Consider the following 26,242-nt stretch of genomic DNA (forward strand, 5'->3'; position numbering starts at 1 on the left):
AGGTTCCCCATGGTAGGCTCATTCAGAAAGTAAGGAGGCATGGGATTCAGGGAAAGTTGGCTGTCTGGATACAAAATTGGCTGGCCCATAGAAGTCAGAGGGTGGTAGTAGATGGAAAGTATTCAGCATGGAGCTCGGTGACCAGTGGTGTTCCACAAGGATCTGTTCTGGGACCTCTGCTCTTCGTGATTTTTATAAATGACTTGGATGAGGAAGCGGAAGGCTGGGTTAGCAAGTTTGCCGATGACACGAAGGTTGCTGGAGTTGTGGATAGTGTGGAAGGCTGTTGCAGGTTGCAATGGGACATTGACAGGATGCATAGCTGGGCTGAGAAGATGGAGTTCAACCTGGAAAAGTGTGAAGTGATTCATTTTGGAAGGTCGAATTTGAATGCGGAATACAGGCTTAAAGACAGGATTCTTGGTAGTGTGGAGGAACAGAGGGATCTTGGGGTCCATGTCCATAGATCGCTCAAAGTTGCCACCCAAGTTGATAGGGTTGTTCAGAAGGCGTATGGTGTGTTGGCTTTCATTAACAGGGGGATTGAGTTTAAGAGCCGCGAGGTTATGCTGCAGCTCTATAAGGCCCTGGTTCGACCACACTTGGAATAATGTGTTCAGTTCTGGTCGCCTCATTATAGGACGGATGTGGAAGCTTTAGAGAGGGTGCAAAGGAGATTTACCAGGATGCTGCCTGGACTGGAGGGCATGTCCTACGAAGAAAGATTGAGGGATTGAGGCTTTTCTCATTGGAGCGAAGAAGGATGAGAGGTGACTTGATAGAGGGGTACAAGATGATGAGAGGCATAGATAGAGTGGATAGCCAGAGACTTTTTCCCAGGGTGGAAAGGGCTATCACCAGGGGGCATAATTTTAAGGTGATTGGAGGAAGGTTTCGGGGAGATGTCAGAGGTAGGTTCTTTACACAAAGAGTGGTGGGTGCGTGGAATGCGCTGCCATCGGTGGTAGTAGAAGCAGATACATTAGGGGCATTTAAGCGACTCTTGGATAGGTGCATGGATGATAGTAGAATGAAGGGTAGGTAGTTAGTTTGATCTTAGAGTAGGTTAATGGTTCTGCATAACATCGTGGGCCGAAGGGCCTGTACTGTGCTGTACTGTTCTCTGTTCTATTAGCTGTAAGTCAGGAATTGGAAGGGAGGGAGGAACTCAAGAAAATTACAATCACCAGGGAAGTGGTACTGAACAAATTGTTGGAGCTGCGGGCTGACAAGTCCCTGGGTCCTGATGGACTTCATCCTAGGGTGTTAGAAGAAGTGGCTAGTGAGATAGTTGATGCATTAGTTTTAATTTTCCAAAATTCCCTGGATTCGGGGAAGGTTCCTTTCGATTGGAAAATAGCAAATGTAACTTCTTTGCTCAAAAAGGGAGGGAGACAGAAAGCAGGAAACTACAGGCCAGTTAGCTTAACATCTGTCTTAGGGAAAATGTTAGAAGCTATTATTAAAGATGTTATAGCAGGGCATTTAGAAAAATGCAAGGTAATCAGGCAGAGTCAACATGGTTTTGTGAAAGGGAAATCATGTTTAACCAATTTATTGGAGTTCTTTGAGGGAGTCACACATGCTGTGGATAAAGGGGAACCGGTGGATGTATTGTACTTCGATTTCCAGAAGACATTTGATAAGGTGCCACATCAAAGGTTATTGCAGAAAATAAAACCTCATGGTGTAGGGGTAACATATTGGCATGGATAGATGATTGATTAGCTAACTTGTGAAGAGAACATAAGGAGGCTACAAAGGGATATAGATAGGTTAAGTGAGTGGGAAAAGACCTGGCAAATGGAGTATAATGTGGGAAAGTGGGTAATTGTCCACTTTGGCAGGAAGAATAAAAAAGCATGTTATCTAAATGGTGAGAGATTGCAGTGCTCTGAGATGCAGAGGTATCTGGGTGTCCTAGTGCATGAATCTCAAAAGATTAGTACGCAGGTACAGCATGTAATTATGAAAGCTAATAGAATGTTATTGTTTATCGCGAGGAGAATTGAATACGAAGGTATGGAGGTTATTCTTCAACTATACAGGGCATTGGTAAGACCACATCTGGAGTACTGTGTATAATACTGGTCTCCTTGTTTAAGGAAGGATGTAAATGCGTTGGAGGCAGTGCAGAGAAGGTTTACTAGACTAATACCTGGAATGGGTGGCCTGTCTTATGAGTAAAGATTGGACAGGCTAGGCTTGTATCTGCTGGAATTTAGAAGAGTGTAAGGCGACTTGATTGAAACATATAAAGATCCTGAGTGGTTTTGGCAGGGTGGAAGTGGAAAGGATGTTCCCCCTTGTGGGAGAATCTCAAACTAGGAGTCACTGTTTAACAGTAAGGGGTCACGCATTTAAGAGAGATGAGGAGAAATTTTTTCTCTCAGAGAGTTATGAGTCTTTGGAATTCTCTTCCTGAAAAGGCAGTGGAAGCAGAGGCTTTGAATATTTTTAAGACAGAGGTAGATAGATTCTTGATAAGCAAAGGGGGGAAGGTTATCGGGGGTAGGTGGAAATGTGGAGTAATCAGTTCAGCCATGAACTTATTGAATGGCGGAGCAGGCTCGAGGGGTTGAGTGGCCTACTCCTGCTCCTAATTTGTAGGTTCGTATGTATCAGCCAGGGTGTCCAGAATGATTGTGGTGTGCTTTGCTCTGTACAACATTGCACATCAGCAAGATTTGGACCTGCAGAAGAAACAAGGCGCAGAGCATAGAGCCTCCTCAGATGATCGTCAGTAGGAGGAAGAGGAGAAGAGGAGGTGGTAGAAGATACTGTGGGCAGTGCAGCACCAGTGGCACACATTGCTGCTTGGGATGCCACTGATAAAGACAATCCTGCAAACAACCTAATCTCCCTTTCACAGCACCCCCATTGTTTTGCGTCGATTCAAGACATCTCAATCATGATCACACAACTGAAAAAGCCAGCCAGCAAAAATGGAAAAGATGTGAAAGTGATGCAAAACTATCATTTATGCAAATATACAACAGAAACATAGTATTCTAAGAATGTGTAACTCAATACCTTTGTGCAGCTACAAATCTTTACTCTTCCTTTTCCTAGCACTCCTGCTGCTGACTGTAAATATGAGCTTGGCCAATGTCCTCTTGGTTTTGGAGCCCACCAAAGACTGCTCCACCACTTTTTTGTTCTTGGAATGTGAATGTCACTGGCAAGGCCAGCATTTATTGCCCATGCCCTGTGCAGGGGCAGTTTCAGCCTTTGGGAGACGAGGCAGAATATGGGCTATTGACTGAAAGGGCGGGAAATCAATGGATGAGAAGTAGAAGCGTTTTGAGTCGAGTCCCCTTTTCCATGATCACTTTCACCATCATCCCTCTTGCAGCCCACTCTCACTTCCTTGCTAGCAAGGAGAAGGAAAAAACTTTGCTGCAGATCAATGGGGGAATGAACAGCCAAGAGTAGGGTATCAATCATCCTATTTAAGGTGGCATTCAAAATGTGTAAGTCATTTGTGCGGGCTTGCATACACTCGTGTGATTGTAGTCCATGCAGATGGCCACTCTATGTGGACACAGACATCATTGCAACGGCCTGCAACATTTTGCTGCTCATGCTTGAGATTGTCTCCTTCAAACTCTCTGCAAGTACACAGTGCGGGTGGAACACCTCTCAGTACATCACACATTCTTTGCTGCTGCTCCAGAATTATTCTCTTCATTGATGGCCCTCGAAGTATTGCATCTGCGTCCAGTTGAGCAGAGCTTGGAGCCGTACTGCGCCTTCTAATGAAAACTCGCCACTGCCTCCACCATTTGTGCTTGCTCGCTTATGTGCCAGGATTTTCCAAGGCGGCAGAGGTCCTGCTGGTGAGACCAGAAACTGGGGGGGGGGGGGGGTGGTAGGGGAGGTGGGGGAGGAACCCCGCTTCGGCAGATGACAGGACCCACGGCCACATTATATGCGTGCCAGCCAATTACGTGTCTGCTGTTAGGCCTGCCATCAGAGGGTCAGCAGTTCAACAGCACCACTGGGAGCAGTGGCCATGGTTGGGGCTGCACCTGCAGGACAAGGGCACATCGATGGGCGTGTGCCCTCACAACCAGCTAAGTGGAGCCTTGGGGCGCCGGGGACAGGCAGGTGGGCCCTGACAGTGGGGACAGGGTGGGGTGGACTGGCGGTCAGTGAGGGCAGGTGGCGCTGATGCCACAGGTCTGCCATTGCCACCGGGGGCCCCTCTGTGGGACAAAGAGTGCCCAAAAAGGAGGACCCCTTGCCTCGGAGTCCCTTGGAGACCACCAGGGTTTAACCCGTGCAGCGAAGGACCCACTTGCTCCCCCCCCCCCCCGGCTAGCCACTGGTAAAATGCCAGCAGATGCAGGAAGATCCTCTTAATTGGCCATGTAAGTGGCTAAATTGGTCTCCGGGAAGGTGGGTCGTCTGCCACCTTTCCCACTGCTGACAAAATGGCATGGCGGTGGTAAAGCATTGGCATGCCTTCCCACCTCGACCGCATCCTCACAGTGCCTGGAATATCCTGGCCTTGATGTGAGTCACCAGGTCAAAACCCAACTATCTGTCTTTCTGATCCCACTGAAGTTTGAGTATCTGAGCTAGTGCATGGTCTGCATGAGTCCTGTGATGGAGCACTCTTAGAGGGATTGATCTCCTTTGAGGAGCTGTCAGTGGCCAGCTGGAGCTCCTGCTGTGAGATACTTGAAGGCCAAATGGAAGATTAAAGACATGAATGATATCTGTCAAGAATGTTTGATGTTGTCATTATGTACCTGATCATATTTCACTTGCTGTTGATGTCAAGCCAACATGAAGGAGTGTTGTATGCCATGTGGCTGACTGATACTTAATTCTGTCACCAGTAACTGGGAGGCCCCCATCTCTTCATCTCCAATGGCCAGGCACGACAAGACTACACCTATTTCCAGCACTTTCTCCTCTGCACTTGATGGTTGTGAGATCTGGAGAGGGCTACCTACAGTTCTCTGCTTCTTCCTCATGTTCTGTGCTGTCCTGTCCTATAAGGAGGGAATGAAAAGACCTATAAGTGAGAAATATGGCATGTGTTAAGCAGATGGATGGAGAGCATAAGAGGAAGATGACAGTGATGGCCAGGCATGATATTGCATGAAGATTAGGGTAAGTGTCAGTGGGGGTTAGACAGATGAGGATGTGAGGAAGTGCATAAACAGAGAGGAATGGATGTCTCTGCAAGGTAAGTTGGTGAGAGAGTGATGTGTTGGAATCGGCTTCAAAAGGCAGAGTGAAAGGGTTGCAGTGATTCACAGCAGGATGTAGGTGAATGTACCATTCCTCTCACCTTTCCTGCTCTGAGATCATTGAACCATATCCTACATTGTATCCAGCAGTTTGGCACCACAACCCTGCTGTTGACCTCCTCAGCTACCTCAAATCACATCTTCTTGGTGTTCCCTGTCATCTTCTTCCTTCTGTCACTATGGAACAGTATATCTCTCTGGGTCCTCAGACACCCCAGCAGCACATTCAGGAGGTATCACTGAACCAAGGTGCAGCCTTTCTTCTTTTTGACTCCATTCCCCCAGTTTCTTCCCTTGGCTCCCAACCCCAAACTCCATCAAATTGTATGTTTGGAGTGTTCCTTTAAATACTGCAGTTGAAATCGCATCATGCAGGTCGTCATCACGTCCACTGATGCTCATTGGTTGGGAAACCCGGAGATTGTATGTTAATGCAATGGTTGTGTTAAAAAGCTACTGACAGATGCACTTCACATACTTCCAGGTTTCCATGCCCTTTCGGAACCACCCCCCACCGCCCCCACCCCCGCCACTTCCCCATCAGACTGTGCCACCCCACTGCCAGACCATCTGAGCATTAAAATCTAGGGGAATGTTTCCAGATTGCATAAGTACACTTGCCTGGATGAGTCAGCTCTCAACTCTCAAGAAGCGTGACACCATATAGACAAAGGAACCTGCTTGATCAGCACCCTATCTACCATCTTAAACATTCACTCCCTTCTCCACCAGTACACAGTGGCAGCAGTGTGTAGCATATACGCTGAAAGACAAGGGCGGCAGATGCATTGTAACACCTGCAAGTTCCCCTCCAAGCCACACACCATGCTGTCTTGGAGCTATATTGCCATTCCTTCACTATCACTGGTTGGAGTCATACCTAACACAAAGAAAGACGGCTGCGCTTGTTGGAGAGCAAACATCTAAGCTCTCGGACATCACTGCAGGAGTTCCTCAAGGTAATGTCCTCAGCCTAACCATCTTCAGCTGCTTCATCAATGACCTTCCCTCTATCATAACGTCAGAAGTGAGGATGTTCGCTGATGATTGCACAGCACTCAGTACCATTTGCGACTCCTCGGATACTGAAGCAGTCCGTGTCCAAATGCAGCAAGAACTGGACAACATTCAGGCTGATAAGTGGCAAGTAACATTCGTGCCACACAAGTGCCAGGTGTTATTAAAATGATTCCTTTTTTGATAAAAACATTTTTAAAGGAATTTATGGTTAAGGAATAAATGTGGGACTGGGTTTTTGTTTAAAAGGAAGCCATGCGGCACAGTGGCGCAGTGGTTAGCAGGAGTTTGCAGGTGATAGGTAAATTGGCCGTTGTAAATTGCCCCTAGTGTAGGGAGGTGATAGGGAATATGGGATTACTGTAGAGTTAGTATAAATGGGTGGTTGTTGGTCGGCACAGACTCGGTGGGCCGAAGGGCCTGTTTCAGTGCTGTATCTCTAAATAAAATAAATAAATAAATATCAAGAGGACTGAGGGAGCTGGATTGGCAACAGTGTTCTGGTTGTCACATGGTTCGGATTTGGCTTCGAACAGAAACCCTGGCAACAGGGGCATAAAAAGTGACAAGAGCTCCTTTAATTGCACAAGCCTAGTAATAAGAAAGAGTACCTGGGATAGGCAGATAACCTGACAAGCTCTTTGGTTGTTAGTTAGTGCATGTGTATGTTACCTTCTGGAAGGCAATAAAAGTCAAGTGATGCTGAAGTGTCAAAAAAGGACATAAGAAAGAGACAATTCCAAGGAAGAACAGAAGACTACAACCCAGCTTGTTGTTCCACAATTCCCTAAAAGATTCTGTGAAGTCCAGTGTCAATTCATCTTGTTTCCTGTATTTGAAGAAAGCCAGCTAAAAAATAATTCTCAACGCCACCTGAAGAGAACTGCATTGAAGATTCATTGTCTGCATTTGCTTAGAGGTTGGACTGTGTGCCATTTGGTGCAGCATATCTCATCTGCTTTTGTTTTCAGGGGTGGGCAAGTGATCTGCCCGGGTGTGCTTTTTTTGTCTGTAATGGAGCTCTGATCCAAAGATTCCTTTTTTTCCAGTTAGCCAGGATATATGCGTATGTGTCTGTGAGTGTGAAGGGACTAAGGTAAAAAGAGACTTGAAAATTTGGTTAAGGTTTAGAAATGGGACTTCTAAAAATTTAATGTTGGAACTTTAAAATTTCAATCTGCATGTTTATGTTTTACTTTATTACTAGTTAAGACATGTTTAATAATAAACGGTTAATTTTGTTGTTCTTTAAAGAAACCTGGTTCGTGTGTTCTGTTCTGGGGAAAATAGTGTATCTGGTTGAATGTGTCAGTAAGTGTTAAAAATATGTTGTGACCGGTGGAGAAGTGGGACTGAATTAACAGTGCACTCCTCTTACCTTGGTTGTTACACAGGTAATGACCATCTCCAACAAGAGCAAATCTAACCATCTCCCTTTGACATTCAATGGCATTACTATTGCTGAATCCCACACCATAAACATCCTGGGGGTTACCAGTGACCAAAGGCTTAACTGGACCAGCCATATAAATACTGCAGCTACAGGAGCAGGTCAGAGGCTGGAAATTCTGCAGCAAATAACTCACCGCCTGTCTCCCCAAGGCACATGTCAGGAGCGTGATGAAATACTTGCCTTGGTTAGACCACAGCTGGAGTACTGTGTGCAGTTTTGGCCCCCTTTTCTTAGGAGTGCAACGAAGGTTCACCAGACTTGTTCCGGAGATGGCGGGACTGTCCAATGAAGAGAGATTGGGGAAACGGGGCTTGTATTCTCGAGAGTTTTGAAGAATAAGAGGTGATCTCATTGAAACCTACAAAATACTTAAAGGGGTAGACAGGGTAGATGCGGCTAAGATGTTTCCCCTGGATAGGGAATCTAGAACCAAGGGACACAATTTCATAATAAGGGGGAAGCCACTTAGGACAGAGATGAGGAGAAATGTATTTATCCAGAGGGTTGTAAATCTTTGGAATTCTCTACCCCAGAGGCTGTGGGATTTCAGTCATTGAGTATGTTTAAAGCAGAGATTGACATATTTCGAAATACCAATGACATAAAGGGATATGAGGATAGTGTGGGAAAAAGGCATGGAATTGGATGATCAGCAATGATATATTGAATGGCGGGGCAGGCGCGATGGGCTAAATGGCCTACTCCTGCTCCTATGTTCCTATGAATGCAGCTCCAACAACACTCAAGAAACCCAACACCATCCAGGACAAAGCAGCCGCTTGATTGACACCCCAACCATATCCTTCAACATTCACTCTCTCCACTACCAGTGTACAGTGGCAGAAGTGTTTATCATCTATAAGATGGAGAGCAGCAACTCACCAAGTCTCCTTCAACAGCACCTTCCAAACCCACCTAGAAGGACAAGAGCAGCAGATGCATGGGAACACCACCACCTGCAAGCAGCAGATACATGGGAACACCACCACCACCTGCAAGTTCTCCTCCAAGCCACACAGCATTCTGACTTGGAACAACATTGCCATTCTTTCACTGTCGCTGGGTCAAAAATCTGGAAATCCCTTCCTAACGGCACTGTTGGAGTACCTACATCAGATGGACTGTAGCAGTTCAAGGCAGTGGCTCACCACCACCTTCTCAAGGAAAAATAGGGATGGGCAACAAATGCTGGCCAAGCCAGTGGTGTTCACATCCCACGAAAGAATATAAAAAAAATTCTCTTCACATATATTCACGAAATTTAATTATTCAGTACTATATTTCTGAAATAGAAAGCAAAGAGGTTTAGTGGGAAATTTGCTTGTGCTCTGGGGGATGGTAACATAGTGGTAATGTTACTGGATTAATAACCCAAATGTATGCTCTGGAGTTATGAGTTCTAATCTCACCACAGCAGCTGGGGGAAATTTAAATTCAATTAATTCATAATTTGGATTAAAATGCTAGTTGCATTATTAGTGATCATGAGCCTATTGGATTGATGTAAACATTCATCTGGTTCACTGAAGTCCTTCAGAGGAAGAAATCTGCTATCCTTACTCTGTCTGGCCTACATGTGATTTCAGGCCTACATGTGATTTCAGACCCACAGCTATGTTGGTTGACTCTAAACTGCCCTCTGAAGCAATCTAGCAAGCCACTCAGTTGTAGGTGGCTCACAGGCACCTTTGCAAGGGCAATTAGGGATAGGCAATAAATGCTGGCGTTGCCAGTGATGCTGACATCCCAAGAATGAATTTTAAAAAAGGAAACTTAGCTCACAAAGTATAGATAAGAATGAATTTTTGAAATAGGAAAATGCTACAATTGGATTTTATTTCTAACTTTGTCTTCTTTCCCATCTTTTGAAATCAGGTAAGTTATGCTGGCTAGAGTTCCATGCAGGCTGGCAACTTTCTAGTACCTCACAAAAACAGAACTTCTTCACAAGTGAGCGGACTATTTAATGCTGGGTGCCTCATAGGGGCAGGAGTAGGTCATTCAGACTTTGAGCCTGTTCCACCGTTCAATAAAATCATGGTTGATCTGTATCCCAACTCAATTTACCAACCTTGGCTCCATATCCCTTAATATCTTTGGCTAGCAAAAAATTGTCTATTTCAGATTTAAAGTGATTAATTGAGTTAACATCTATTGCTTTTTGTGGGAGAGAGTTCTGCACTTCTACCAGCATCCTTATCCATATATATTTCCAACAGGCATTCAAATACTTGTGTTTTTTAGCCTCACATATAGAAATTACAACATAGAAACAGGCCATTTGGTTCAACCAGTTCATTTCATGTTTAGAACTAATCATTTGCTCACATTTACCCACCCTGTTTTATATCCCTTCACCTATCTATCCAATCTAATCTTGAAAGTTGAAATAGCTTCTGTCTCAACCACTTACTCTGGAAATGATTACACAGCATCACAACTTTCTTTGTGAAGAAACTTTTCCTGCCCTCTGTTCTAAATCTGGTACGTTTAATTGTGCATCTATGGACAATCATTTTTGACACCTCAACTATTAGAAAAAAATCTGTGTTTATTGACTCTGTCCCATCCTTTCCTACATTTAAACACTTCTCTCATATTGCCTAGTAAGCTACTTTGCTCTAACAAACATAGACCCTGTTATTCCAGTCTTTGCTCATATTTGTATTTCCTCATACTAGGCAGCATCATAGTCAATCTGCATTGTACCCTCTCTAAACCATCAATTTCGTGACTATATTGGGGAGCCTAATACTGTACACAGTAGTCTCATTAAGGTTTTATACAGGCCCATCATTACCTTTTGGCAGAAAGTCAGGTTGAATGCAAAGCAGGAACTTACACTGATATTTTTACATACATTTGTGAACGAACACCTCGATTGCATTATTTTCTGTTATCTCTGTTCACCTGCTAATAGTTTATTGTGTTGTGCATGTTAACTAGCTTTCTGCACTGTGATTACAATATTGGCAATTGGTTGTGTATGTGCTCTTAAAATGTTGGGTAAGTAATAAAATTGGTTATTGTCACATGTTGTATTCTGGTACTGATGGGTCGGTCTGACAACCACAATCAATTGATTATTATGGTGCTTGGCATGAAAATGAACATGGTGTGTCAGCTTTCAATAAAAATGTGTCACTGCTGCCAGTCTTTTGGCAGTGCTCAGAATGCTACATTATTTTCTAGTTTTATGCAACCACCTGTCAGGTGTTGTTTGGAGCTGGATTGAGAGAACATGCAACAATGATTAATAGCTATTTTAGGAAAATTGTTGCCCTTTTATGTATTGTTTTATCAGATAATGCAAGAAGGTAAGGGAGCCCTTCAATTTGATGATCTAATATATTTCCTGTAGGTAATAATAAATCAAGTGCACTCAATACATAAATTTAAAACCATTAGTTTCACCACAATCCTGACAGCCCTCTTTGTAACCTTGCACTGTATTCTGCAACTGTCCAAATTACTTCTCTCTACTTATTAAACACGATTATATTTCTGCAGGAGCTTCTAATATACATTTCTTAAACCACTCAATTCTTTATGAAAAGAAAATAAAGATACAAATATTTACAACCAGAAAATACTATTTTCATCTTACTTTTCTATTTAAAAGCAGTTATTATTTTCTAGTTAATAATCCAAGCAGATATAAATGTGCGACGCATTTCCTTGGTTTCATAGTTCTCCGTTATCTCTAAACAATACACATATTTGAATGTTACTATAACTTTGTGAAATATAGGCCATAACCTATGCAAGAGTGAGACACAATAGCAACACTTACAAGTGAGGATGCTTAGATAAGTACAGAGTGATAATGGTGCAAGAGAATGGTCAGCAACAATAGTGGAAATATTTATTTAGTGACTGTACTTGTGATGGAAACTTAAAACTACATCAGCATAATTTAAATAACCTTCCTGCCCTTCTCCTGAATAAAAGCGGAGCAGCCACTCTGCATATTGCACTTTTGCTATTAATTGGTTTATCTGATGTTTGTTATGACTTCAATAGGCAAAAAGACTGTTTTAAAAGAAATCATTATTGGCTGATAATGAATGAAAAGCATATGTATATATCAGGATTGAATTTAAGTATATACTTACATCAGTGTTTATTATTACCATAAAATTGTACAGTAATTATTTGTACTATACAGTAATTATTTGTACTATACTTAAAAGTAAATTTAAATAAATAACTTTTAGAAATGTAATTTAGAAGCTTCTGTCAAAAATATAAGGGAAAAGTAATCCAGTGAAATCCTATTAACATGAAGTAGATGTTTATCATAATTGAATTTTTCCTGATTTCTATGAGTATACAATATTTTTTTTGCAGGTTCAATTACTTGCTTAGAATAAGAATATTACAAATGTCATAGATGGGAGCATGGAGCAAGATGAAATCGCACATGAGCACATTTCTGTTTACATGGACAAACATTAAAATGATTATTCATAGAATTACATAGCATTTACATCACAGAAAAAAGCCATTCTACTTGCACTAGTGTTTATGTTCCACATGAACCTCCTCCCTCTTTACTTCATCTCATCCTATCAACATATCCCTTCATTCTCTTCCCCATCATGCACTTTTCTAGTTTCCCCTTAAATACGTCTATGCTAGTCACCTCAACCAATCCATGTGATGATAAGTTTCAAATTCTCACCTCTCTCTGAGTAAAAATGTTTCTCCTGAATTTGAAACTGATTAGTAACTACCTTATATTTATGGCCCCAAGTTTTGGACTGCCCTACAGGTGGAAACATCATCTCTACATCTACTCTATCGAATCTCCTTCATAAATTTAAAGACTTCAATCAGTTTACCACTCAGTCTTCCTTCATCTAGACAAGAGCCCCAGCCTGTTTAGTCTTGCCTGGTGGTTGTAAACTCTCTCCAAATTGAGAGTGTTACCCTTTCTCGGAAGGAAACCAGCACTAATATTTTTGCCTAAAGTTTACAGCACAGAAATGGGCCATTCAGTCCAACTGCTTATGCTCTGCATGAGCTTTCTCCCACTTTATTTCATTTCATCATATCCTTCTATTCCTTTCCTCCTCATGTGTTTAGCTTCCCTCAAGTGCATCTGTATTGTTCACCTCAAGTACTCTATGATAGCAAGTTCCACAATCTAACCACTCTCCAGGTAAATAAGTTTCTCCTGAATTCCTTATTTGATTTATACGTCCTACCTTATATTTAAGAGAGAGTTTCTCTCATTCTTTTTCCATTCTTTATTATAACTTGATCTCTGGTTACAAAAAGGTGCTGGGATGAGCACAAGCAAGTCTGTCTTAAATTAAGACATAAGGTTATGTTTATTCTTCCTTCTGTAACCTTTGCCTCCCCTCCCCCCGCCCCGCCCCACACTATCACGCCCTATAGACCCCTGAAATCTCTGGCGCAAGAACTTGTGCAGAAACAATGCAAAACGTATGTGACAAAGTTGTTTCGCAGAGTAACCAGCAAAGCAATAAAGCAGGGCACATTGAGCAGGAAGGTTTTGAATCTTTTAAGTAAAGAATGGAGAAGACCATGATTTACCTTTCAAATAAATCACACACACAAATCTCCATTTCTCTATCTAACCAGGTCTCTGCATATTTCACAAAGACAGCCAACCACCACATTTTTAAACCCAGTCTTATTTTGATATGTGCAACTTTTAAATCAGAGCTGTTGTGTGGAAATTATTACAAGATGTGTTTAGCATACAGCCTATTGAGACTAACTCCTGCTAATACAGCCCAGGAAGAACAATTTCTCCCCTCCTTGAAATTTTATGAAATCTGGGATCATTTATACAGACAGAGTGCCTGCATATATCCTTTCTGATAGGGTTTTGTTAATAATACTATGTTAGGAATGCTTTGCAGAGATGAATTACTTTTTATTTTTCCTCCTTTTAGTCATGTTCCGTCTTTATGACACTGATGGAAATGGGTCGCTAGATAGCTCGGTAAGATGACTAGATCAATAAAGTTATATTCATGGTATTTTATTGTAGATAGACCATTAAAGCCTGCTTACCTGTTTCCATTTTTATGTGAACAAGTTTGTTAGTGATTCATATTATGTTTATCGTTGCTAAAAACAAAATGTATGGCCTGGATTTTACGGGACCTGGCAGAAAAGGGAAGGTGGAACTGGAAACAGGAGGTGAAGGCCCTCCCGCTTGACTCCCATTCCCGTAGCGATCTTGCGCTGGTTGGCCAATCAACAGTTGGCAGGGGGGGTGGCTGACCAATCAGTGGCCGGAGGCAAGCAATGAGGCAGCCGCCACGTCGTTAACTGATGCAGAAGGAAGTGCTGGCACCCTGTTTACAGGGCCACCAGCACCCAAGCCCCGATACAAACATCCTTTGCTGCAGCATTCATCCCGCCATCGCCCTCCGAACATTCAATTCTCTGTCAACTGCCAGGCACTGAACCCTCCAGCATCCTGGGAAGAAATCCAGCCTCCCTCCCTCGCTCCCTGGCTTTCCTCCTCACTGGAGGACCCTCCTCCTGAAAACACAATGCCCATGGCACTGCCATTCTGACTGGGCCATGCTGCCTGTAGCTGCTGCAACGTGGCCTACCCCAGCCCCTTCTCAAGTGATCCCCCTACCAGGACCACAACAGCATCAACTGGGCTCAAGCAAAGATCAATGGCTTCCCAACTCCTTCCTACCATTCCATAGTTGCTGAATGCAGCAATGACAACAACTGCCACCCTTTAAAACCTGCCGAGGCTCCAATGCCCCAAGTGCCCCATGCGATTACCACTAAGTCTGGAGGGACCCTTAAAACCATGGACTGTTGCCTCATCAACTACCTTAAGTGGCTGGCAATTGCTAATTTTGAAAACGTGAGTGGCTTCCAGTCTGCCACTCTTAAAATGTGACCCCGTGTGATGACATCAGAGGGCTGACCCAACGCCACCCCATGTAATTATATGCCCCCCATCCCCCAGCTCCATTGCCGTCTGTTTTGCAGGCATAAAATCTTGACCTATTTTTCACCACTTTTAATGCATTGCCACATTAAACCTGTAATGCATTGAATTACAGCAGGTGTGCCACTTTCAGTCCTGAGTTTCATTTGCTATTTAATGGTCATGATGATACAATGGGTTAAAACTATTTCAATCCATACTGATGTAATGAAATTTTCAACACTACCACCAATAGGAATTCAGCTAATGTTCCCTCTAAATTTTCTTTGTACCGGGCGAGCTACGAACTCCACTGAGCACTACTTTTTGTCCAAGGCCAGCTTACATTTTAAAAGTCACTGAACTTTCACAAAGTTGTGAGCAGCCTCTTTATTTCAATGTGTGGAACACACACACACGTTAGAGGGAGCATTTCTATCCTCCCTTTGGTCCCATTTCCCCTCTCCTCAAAAGTCCCATTTCACCTCCACTAGTCCCAATCCACCTTTCTTTTAACAGGTCACACTGGGCTCCATTGCATGTGTCAATTCACCTCTTTTCTCACTGGTCCCATCCTGTCTCCCCTCCCACGTCCCATCCTGCCTCCCTTCCCACCTCTATACTCTTTTGTTGCCTTCTCCCTATCCTCAAATGTCCCATTCTACCCCTCCTCACTTCTTTCGCATTCTATCTCTCTCCACACATCCCATACCTGGATTGTCAACTCTCCTTTCCTGACATAAGAGCTCACCCTTGCAGGAGAGCACATGAGAACTAAAAGGAGCAGGGAGGATTCACACAGCATGAAAGTTTGGGGTTAGATCATAAATAGCCTTAAAGATCCATTCATCGCACCAAAGAGTGAAATGAAACTCACATAATCTGCTCTCTCTTCCATTATCCATTAACCCAGACAGCTTCAATTAACCCGCAGTTTCCTGGCTGGTATATATGGCTGAGTCAATGCTAAATGTTAATTGGCCATGCTGTATATGTATGATTAATAACCCAATCTGCATCATAGACCCATCTGGTTCACTCATGTCCTTTAGGGAAGGAAATCTGCTGTCCTTACCTGGTCTGGCCTACATGTGACTCCAGACCCACTGCAATGTGGTTGACTCTTAAATGCCCTCTGAAATGACCTTGCAAGCCACTCAGTTCAAGGGCAATTAGGGATGGGCAATAAGTGCTGGCCTAGCCAGCAATGCCCACATCCCACAAACGAATATAAAAAACCCCAACCCATCAGAAAGCATTCAGTGCTCATTGAGATGAAATCCATTGATCAACTTCATTTTGAACTGTATACTTTTATCTGGCCATGATGAGCTGTGCTCACAGGGTTTGTGACCTTTGTTGCTGCTGTGGGTCTATTCAGCTCATTCAGCTCCAGGTTGCTTCCTGGGCCATCGAGAGCTGCTGAATGGGGAGCACACCAGGTCTCATTCTAATGCGGGGCTGGTAACCAGACACTCCACAGGCCCAATCATTTTCATTTGGCTCCCCTCCCCTCCCCTCCCCAGTCCTCACCTCACAGGCCAACTGGCTACTGGGGAACTTTCCCGAGTCTCTCCACTTCCCACAATTCTTGCCTGATGAATCTGAAGCACTCTCACCTTCTGGAGCTTAGTCTCCAACAGGGCTCTGAGGCCTTGTCCAGCTCCTTGCCTCCCACCCTTCTCACAACACGCTGCTCCCTTCTGGACACACCTCTCCCTCCCTCCACTCAAGCACACTGCTCCTCCAATCACAAATGCCCTCTCTCCTACACTTGCTGCTTCTCCAATCACAGATGCTCTCTTTCCCCTGCTTGCTGCTCCTCCAATCACAGATTCCCTCTCTCCAAAGCTCACTGCTTCTCCAATTACAGATGCTCTCTTGCCCATGCTTGCTGCTTCTCCAAACACAGATTCCCTGTCTCCAAAGCTCACTGCTCCTCCAATCACTGCTATACATTTTCCCACTCTTTCCAGCCATTCAGCTGTTGCCATTGGCGTTTGATGTTCAGTATGGCCCACTGCTGGTATTCGCTGTTTTGAGCAGCCTACTTATTACAATGCATGGCACATTCCAGGTTGCTGCAGAGCCATGCAGTTTAGAGGGAACTTCAGACTCAGTCCAATTACTCGTGGGCATTATTGACAAATTCGATAGTTAGGATTGGAAATGGGCACCGGTGTAATGAGAAATAAAAACAGAAAGTGCTGGAAATACTCAGCAGGTCTGGCAGCATCTGTGGAGAGAACTCTGCTTCTCTCTCCACAGATGCTGCCAGACCTGCTGAGTACTTTCAGCACTTTCTGTTTTTATTTCAGACTTCCAACATCTGCAGTATTTTGCTTTTATAGTGGTGTATTGGGGATGCTTTACTGAGGTTTGGGATAGAGGACCAAACTTTCTGTGCTGTGGTTGAGTTTTATCTGAGCTTGGATTCTGTTGGTGACTTCAGATACCTGACCTCCTTTACGATATATGAGTTAATACAGAAAGGCCTCATGTTTTCCAGGATGAAAGTGAAAAATGTTTATTTTCTTCTCACCCAGTTTATTTATATATATTTAAAAATGGTAATTGACTTCTACTATTTGTTTCTAAGGAGCAGGAAAATAGTAACAACTCACTTAATTAAGTTGCGTAACTTTTGAAGTTAAATACAAACTTTAAAAAAAAAAATTCTCCCTAAGAAAGGACATCAAACTGTAATAGTGACAATATATTGGATAACAGGTATCAATAACTCAAAAAGTTACATTTCTGCATAATGAAAAGGTGCATATCAGCTAGTAACAGTGATCCATCATACAGTTAGCTGTTATGCATAACTTTTGCTGTAGCTTCTTTTCAAAATGTATATTTCACCATATTGCTATATAAATAATATTGATTCAGTAGTCATTATCTAGCACCTTCCCCTTTACTCAGACACCCTGTTCTGTTACATGTCCTGACAGCTAGCAACTAGTTTTCCATATTTAGACATAAGACTTTTGTACAAGCTAGGTATCCTCATTACTGTTAGGTCTTCTAATCTGAAATGCTTTAACAGAGCAAACAGGAAATCCAAAACTGTGACCTTGTTGTGTGCAAATTAACTGCCATGTTAGAACTCAAAATTACAGTGACTACATTTCAAAGAGTAATTCATTGGGTACAAAAGGTGCCATAATAATGCAAGTTCTTTCTACTTTACTTTATTATGCACAAAGGTTATTGCAGTCACACAGTGAAAAGACTTCAAAAAAATTAGAAAGGCAGTGTTAGGGTTAAAAAAAAATCCAAAGTGGAAATGAGAGAGACCTCTGACTTTTTAAGCAGTTCAAGTCAATGTTCAGAATGCAAGGCTGCAGAGTATAGGGCAGAAAGATGAGGTGCTGTTAAATTCATCATGCCCACAGCATCACATTAATTACATAAAAACATAGTCTATAGTTTAAGTTGAATAGAAACCAAATGCACATTCGGTGACTAATTTGCTAATACAACTATACTATCCTGAACTTTCGCTCTAACTCCCATTCTCACTGTCCATCTTTGGGCTCCACATTGTTCTTACCAAGCTCAAAACAAAATTCAGAAATAACAGTCAAAATCTTGAGAGTTTGGCAAAACAAGGACTTTACAGAGCTCTGCTAGAAGCAGATTGTTTGCCATCTAATAGCTAGTCCAAAGTTCCATGGTTTTATAGATGAAACCCATGTGGCCATTAGTGCTCCAGACAGTAGCCTGGATGCATAAGGTTAGAAAGGGATACCCTTCATAAAACTTCAGGTGATTTTAGACCACAAAATTATGATATTTTTGTTATCTAGACATGATCCTTTTCTTCTGCAGGACTCCACAGTGCCAGTATTAGTGGATGCTCCCAAGAATTGAATAGATGCTCTTTGGGAGCCCAGGGCTCGTCCTTTTTGGCTGTGGCTCATGAACCCAGTTAGAAACCCCACATCACAGCAAAGCACAGATACAATGAAACCTATTACCAGCACTTGAGTTATGTGGGAGCACACCATAAGGATACTCCAGAAACTATTGCATCGTTTTGAACCACGCGGGCAGGGAGCTGATCTACTATCCTTGCAAAGTTTCCAAAATCGTCACCGTCTGCTGCATGCATAATTTTGTAATCGAATGAGAAGGCTCACAGTAAAAGGACAAGGATGAGAAGGAAGATAACATCAGCAGAGCTGATGTCAAGCAGGGAGATTGGTGTGGAATTGTGTGACTGAAAACAGCTTATAGTAATGGACATCTGCTGCCACTAACCATCTTTCCCTTTCCAAAGAACTCCCACACATTGTCGCTATGAGAACATGACACACATTCCCTCCACTCAAGTTGAGCTGCCATCTCTGCCCCCGCCCCACACTTATATTCTTGCAATGGCCCTATCTAACAAGCACTGTTCAAGGAAGGTGAAATAAAAATGCATTTTGTACTATTAAAGTGCCCATGTGACTTAAGACCTACATGTGTGCTTCCCCTTGATGACACTATAAGGTGTGTTTGTCCTACTCCTCAACAAAATGCTGTGTTAAATGCTCCTTGAGAGGGAGGAGTGACTGTGGTGGAAAGTTGATGTTATAGCTCTGTTGAGGTGGTTGTGATCGAGACCTCTAGGTGTAGGGTAATACAATGTTCTTACAACTGCTGGAGCCCCATCTGATAGTACAGAGGCTGCCAGCCTCTGCCTAGTCTCCTTGAAGAGCTGCTGGCTCACCCAATTAGCAATTTGCTACCAACTAGTTTTCAGATTAGCTTCCCTGTGCAACTTTTCCGTGTACAGGGAATCAATGGGCTGAATGGCCTCCTTCTGTTCTGTAAATATCTATGATTCTATGATTTAAATGAAAGGGAGTGGTTTGCAACACAAAGTTTGCCAAGGCCAGCCATCCCAGCTGCTGCATTGAGTGCAGCCAGAGCCATGCAAGCACAGTCCTTGTTTTGTCAAACCCTCACGATTTGGACTGTTATTTCTGAATTTTGTTTTGAACTTGGTAAGAACAATGTGGAGCCCAAAGATGGACAGTGAGAATGGGAGTTAGAGTGAAAGTTCAGGATAGTATAGTTGTATTAGCAACTTAGTCACCAAATGTGCATTTGGTTTCTATTCAACTTAAACTATAGACCATGTTTTTATGTAATTAATGTGATACTATGGACATGATGAATTTAATAGGGGTGAGATGATCTAGGTGAAAGAGTAATAAAGGTGATAAGGGATCTGAATCTGCAAGGCATTACATGTCTGTTGTTGCTGTAAACTGTTTACATGCTAGTGTCCTTTATATTTCTTAATAGCACTGTTATATGAATGTAAGAATGTTTAAATGTTAATGCAACCTTCTTTTGAAGCATTTGCAAAAGAGTAGACATATATGCTAGAAATAGAAATTTAGATTGAAATTATTACTATTTTAAAATTAAAATGTTGTTTACTTCTCCAGGAACTTGACCAGATCATCAGTCAGATGATGCATGTTGCTGAATATCTTCAATGGGATGTGACCGAGCTCAAACCAGTATGTAGTTTCAGCTATCATTCACTTGGTGGTGCTGTAAGAACACTGGCTTGCTGGGGTTGGAAATATTAAAAACATTACTTAATGATCAATAATTGAAGGGATTTCATTTCACGAAGGAGTCCGTTTTTGTGAAATTAAGTACTTTTTTAAAAAGACAAAGCTCTGTTTGCTGTCCTTGGAGATGTTACTGGTCATTGACATTGAGGCCTAAAGTGTTGAATGCTAATCTTGAGTAACGAGTGCGCAGGCATGAAGTTGTATAAAAATATTCAGTAACTTGCTCAGACAAGCTTAGACTCGGAGCAATCCAGTGTCCCTGAGGAATAGTTAATGATATATTGATACTTGATGAGCCAGACATTTTAGTCTATTGGCAGAAATATAGGTTTTCATCAGAAGCAGTGTTGGAATATTTTTAGTAACAAAATGTACCATACTCTGGAAAGAGAATTTTACAATAATACTGTAATAAACCCAATTGACGTCATGGTTCTTAATCAGATGCAGTCACGCATTAAAGACTTGAGACATGAATGCTTGCTACAATCACAAACCAGTTCCCAATACAATGATCTCTAGGACCACTTTTCTGCCTCGACCCCCTACACGTACATGCAAAATGCAGCCTCATATATCAGAAACAATAGCCAATAATGAAATGATTTCAGAGCAGTAATCGCAGGGTTCAGATTACAGTTGTAACACATTCACTTTTACAGTTCACAATGCCATCTAGTCTTCCTCGGTTAAATTGTGGTAATTACTACCAGTCATCTATTATACTATAAAAATATGAATAATTTTGTAAATACGCAAACTTGATTTGCTGTTTAGATCCTGTTCCAAAGAAGAATGGATCCACTGTTGTGATAGAAGAAACAAGACTGTAATGTCATTGATGATTTTAGTTCATTATGTGGCAATGCAGTGTAACCAAATTGAGGCTCAGTGTTGGAGTAGCACATTGCTGATGTCAGCAGGAAGCATACATTACACCAGGATATTGTGCCATTAATAACTTTTGGTCAGTTATTTCTATTTTGATTCTACTTCTGGTTCTGTCTCTGCCACATTCTGGCTAAAGAGATTGCCAGCCCACCAGTTTCCAGATCTCATCATCAATGCTGCTTTGAATTAGTTGAATTATCCAAGCGTGATCTAAGCTGTTTTAGTCTCAAAGACTTTCTTCCTTTTGTCCCCTATTCTCCTTGTAGGGAAACAGTTAGTTGCCACTGGGCATCTTCAATGATAACTTGACTAGGAATGATGTAATTTCCTGCATGGGAAATCATGACTATAATGTTGCATCTTATTATTAGAGTTTTGTGGTTATCCCACTGAATAATTGTTTAACCTGTATATATCTGGGGTTTGTGAACATATCCTGTCCCACCGTCATGGCTGATCCATCAGAGGTGGTGGCACAGTTGAAAGGGATTGGCCCTAGGAGCCCTCACATTGACTCTGGACCTATGAAGTCTCATAGCATCAGCTCAAACATAGGCAGGAAACCTCCTGCTAATTACCACCTACTGCCCTCCCTCAGCTGATGAATCAGTACTCTACCATGTTGAACAACACTTGGAAGAAGCATTGAAGACAGAAAAGGCACAGAATTTTGATCACCAAGAGTGGCTCAGTCATTACTGACCAAGCTGCCCAAGTTCTGAAAGGACATATCTTCCAGTCTAGGCCTGCAACTGATGATGAGAAAACCAACATGAGGGAATAAACTACTTCACCTCAGCCTCACTAATCCACCTGTCACAGATGCATCTGTGCGTGGCAGTGTTTGGAGGAGTGACCATCGCACGGTGCTTGTGAAGACAAAGTCAGATCTTCACACTGAGGACATCCTCCCACCATGTTGTGTGTTGCTACCACTGTGCTAAATAGGATAGATCTGGAGCAGATCTAAAAGTTCAGAACTGAGCATTGTCAGCTCATGTATAGAGGAATTAATAAACTTATAACACAAACCCAAAACAGACACTTTTCCTGAAAAAACACGATGGAGTCAAGAGGTAAGGTGACCTCATCCTGTACTGCCAATACTCATGGAAACTACAAGAACCCTGAGTCAATCTTCAAGTCTGGACCAGCCTTGGAGAAGGCATTAAAATGCAAATGGCCCATTCTGTGTTAATGGCTACTTCTCCTCAAAAAATTGGATTACCAATGGCATGGCAGACATGGTGTCTCCAAATTCAAATTCAAATGAATGGGTGTGAGAAAGCTCCACTTTATAGAAGTGGTGGAAACTCAGTCACTCAGTAAGTTCAAGACATCAAGGGATATGGGGATAATGTGGGAATATGGCATTGAGATAGCCAATCAGCCATGATCCAGAATGGCAGAGCAGGCTCGAAGGGCTGAATGGCCTACTCCTGCTCCTATGTTCCTTTATCAAAATGGAAAGAAAATGGGTGACACCCAGATCCCGTTGTCTAACAATAGCTCCCACCATCAGATAACATTTATGAGGACAATGGTAAAGAAAAACCATGGTCACATGACAGAAACCAGTCTTCTGATAAGGAGCTTAATAAGAGTATATGTTGGACAGACAAAGGCAGAGCCAGCGTGAGAAAGATTCCATCTGCTCCAGCCTAGAACACCATCTTTAAACCTGAGAAATTGTACCAGGGTTTTTGACATTGAACTTGTAGTGTTCAATGGTTTGATTAATCTGTGTTTGATTGCATTAGTCTGTCCACTGATCAGTGTTCACTGTGCTTAATTACTTAAGCCTAGTTTGAAACTGAAACCAAAAGAGAGGCTGGAAAGTTCTAGTAACTACAAGAGTGTTCTGAAAGACATTTCACTGAAATCTTGTAAGTGCTGAGATAGTTTAAAGTACTGTAAATAAACCTGTTGTTGATTTATAGCCAGTGTTATATCTGCATTTCTCTGAGATAACTCAGATATTTAAAATATCCAGTAAACCGTTGAAAACACAACAGAACTGTGACTGAGATGCAACAAAACAATGTCTGCAACCACGCATTCAGCCTTCTGAAGCTTTCCAAGTCTTGTCTTCAGTGAACCAGGAAATGAAAAACAGGCCTGCACCGTTTTCAAATCTTCACCACCACCCCCCCCCCCCCCACCCCCCACTGGGAAGAATGCATGGTTTACAGTGAACTCTTTTAAAAACCATCAGACTTAAATGCATATTGTCTTTTAATCTCTATCTTTTCTTGGGTGTGTTGCTCTGTGTGCGTGTGAGCGTGGATGAAGTTGTGATTATTTTCAATTGTTGTTTAATAAAACATCTATCTTTCTTTAAATCTATCAGAAAACCTAATCATTTGTCTTCTTGTTGACCGTTACAACACATTTCTACTAAATACGCTGTCTTTGGTCAGTTGGGAGGTGAAAAAGGGAAACCATACCTATCATTTCCCATCTGTCCATAACAACATCCATGAGGCACTGTTGGCCATCAACAGCAGCAGAATTGTATCCCACCACAATCTGTAACCTCATGGTCCAGCATATTCCTCACTCTACCATTACCATCAAGCCTACTCCTTCAATGAGGATTGTAGAAGACCATACCAGAAGTAGTACCAGACATACCTAAAAAGGTGTCAACCTGGTGAGACTGTAGCACAGGATTACATGCATGCTAAACAGTGGAAGCAGCATGCTATGGACAGAACTAAGTAATCCCACAACCAATGGAGCATAATTAAAGTTCTTCAGTTCTGCTACATCCAGTCATGAATGGTGATGAACAATCAAACAACTAACTCCCTTCCTAACAGCACTGTGGGTGTACATACCCCACATGGACTGCAACGGTTCAAGAAGGCATCTCACCACCACCTTCTCATAGGCAATTAGGGATGGGTAATAAATGCTGGCTTTGTCAGCGATGCCCATATCCCCATAAACAAATGAAACAAAAGGAGGAAGCCCCATAAACATCCCCATCCTCAATGCTGGCAGAGCCCAGCAAGTGAATCTGAAAGACAAGCTGAAGCATTTGCAATTTTGGATAATCCATCTCAGCCTCCACCTGAGGTCCAATCATTTTAGAAGTCAGTATTCAGCCAATTCAATTCACCCCACGTGATATGAAGAGATGCATATAGCAAACCCCAACAACATCCTGGCTGTAGCGCTGATGACTTGTGCTTCAGAACTAGCTGCACCCCTAGACAAGTTGTTCAGTACAGCTACAACACTGGCATCTACCTAGCAAAGTGAAAAATTGTCCAGGTATGTTCTGTCCACAAAAAGCATGAAAAATCCAATCCAGCCAATTACAGTCTCATCGGTTCACTCTCAATCATCAGCAAACTGATGGAAGATGTCATCGACAGTGCTATCAAGAGGCACTTACTCAGCAATAACCTGCTCAATTTGGGTTCCACAAGTCCCAGATCACATTACAACCTTGATCCAAACATAGACAAAAGAGCTGAATTCCAAGGTTAGATGAGAGTGAATGCCCTTGATATCAAGGAAGTATTTGATTGAGTGTGGGATCAAGGAATCTGAGTAAAAATTATGCCATTGGGAAACAGGGGGAACACTCTCCACTGGCTGGAGTCATACCAAGCACAAAGGAAGATGGTTGTGGTTGTTGGAGATTCATCATCTTAGCCCCAGGACATCACTGCAAGAGTTGGGGCAGTATCCTAGGCCCAAACATTATCAGCTGCTTTCTCAATGACCATCCTTCCATCATAAGGTCAGAAGTGGAGATGTTCGCTGATGATTTCAGAGTGTTCAGTTCTATGCCCACATGCAACAGGACTTGGACAACATTCAGGCTTCAACTGATAGTGACAAGTAACATATGTGCCACACATGTGCTAGGCAATGAACATCTCAAACAAGAAAAGGACTAACCACCTTCCCCTGGCATTCACTATTATTATCATAGTTGAATCCCCCACCATCAACATCCTGGGGGTTACCATCGACAAGAAACTTAACTGGACCAGCCACATAAATACTGTAGCTCAACAGCAGGTCAGAAGCTGGGTGTTCTGCCGCTTCTGCACCTCCTGATACCCCAAAGCCTTTCCACCATCTACAATGCAGAAGTCAGCAGTGTTAGACCAGGTGAGACAAGATGTCTAGGGGTCCCTCTCAGCCTTCACCTGGTCTTACCATAACAGGGTTCTATTTTTAAACACACTGTTTTTAGCTCCCCCTTGGTGAATCCTTGTTCACCGCTTTCCAATTATAAGGCAAAGAAACCAGCACACACAGGTTTTCTTAGGTTTAAAGAAGAAAAGTTGAAATTTATTAAACTTGAACTTAAACTCTAATACAATTGACACCTACGGATACATGACGCTCCCACGCTAGCATGCATACATGATACATGCAAATAGAGACAGAAAAGAGCAGAAGAAAAATAAAGTGGAAAAATTTGAGGCAATATCTGAATAGTTTTTTTACGGTCCTTCGAGCTCACCGTAGAGTCCTTGATTGTAGGTAGATCTTACTTTTCATTGGGGCTCAGTATTCTTCTTAAACCTTGTTTGCTGTAGGAGACTTTTCTCTCCTGTAGCTCATGTGTCTTCAGTGGATTCAGAGGCTTGTGAGAAAGAGATGGGAGCAGACAGGAGTGATCTTCTCAGTCCAGGACCAAACAGTCTTTCTCAGTTCAAACCGTTTGTACAATTCAGAAAAACCAGGTTGCCAAGCAGGCTAGTCACGTGACCAGCTGGTCTGACCACATCTGTTTGTGGATTCGACTATCCCAGCAGTCATCCTGAAATTTGAGCTCCCTCACCTTCAATGTCTGCTGCTCAAAGTCCATTTTGGGTTAAATTGGATAAGGGAAGTAACCTCCCTTGTCCCTATTGGTATGCAGATGTCCTCCATCCATTTCTGGCAACCCATGTAACAGGCTTTCTCTTCTTCCCAGCAACAATTTGAAATTTAATGTCCATATGGTGAAATCACTATGCCTCATTCTTGGCAGGTGGGGGCCCAGCATGACAGCAGTGTCATGGAATACTCTTCACTTCTCTGGGTGAGTACAGCTCCAACAACAGTCAAGAAGCTCGACAACATCCAGGAC

At 42.6% G+C, this 26,242-nt stretch overlaps 1 protein-coding gene across 6 annotated transcripts in view; it reads left to right on the top strand.

Annotated features, from left to right (window-relative positions):
* dgkb (diacylglycerol kinase, beta) overlaps positions 1 to 26,242 on the top strand; it is a 1,110,826-nt gene that overhangs the window by 297,331 nt on the left and 787,253 nt on the right. For all 6 annotated transcript variants that reach the window (XM_068051143.1, XM_068051127.1, XM_068051112.1 and 3 more), the window contains 2 exons: positions 13,662 to 13,711; positions 20,116 to 20,190. In XM_068051143.1, coding sequence (XP_067907244.1) covers positions 13,662 to 13,711; positions 20,116 to 20,190 — 125 coding nt within the window. The remainder of the gene's footprint in view (positions 1 to 13,661; positions 13,712 to 20,115; positions 20,191 to 26,242) is intronic.

This window comes from Heterodontus francisci, chromosome 2 (assembly GCF_036365525.1).
Source record: "Heterodontus francisci isolate sHetFra1 chromosome 2, sHetFra1.hap1, whole genome shotgun sequence".
Lineage (NCBI taxonomy): Eukaryota > Metazoa > Chordata > Chondrichthyes > Heterodontiformes > Heterodontidae > Heterodontus > Heterodontus francisci.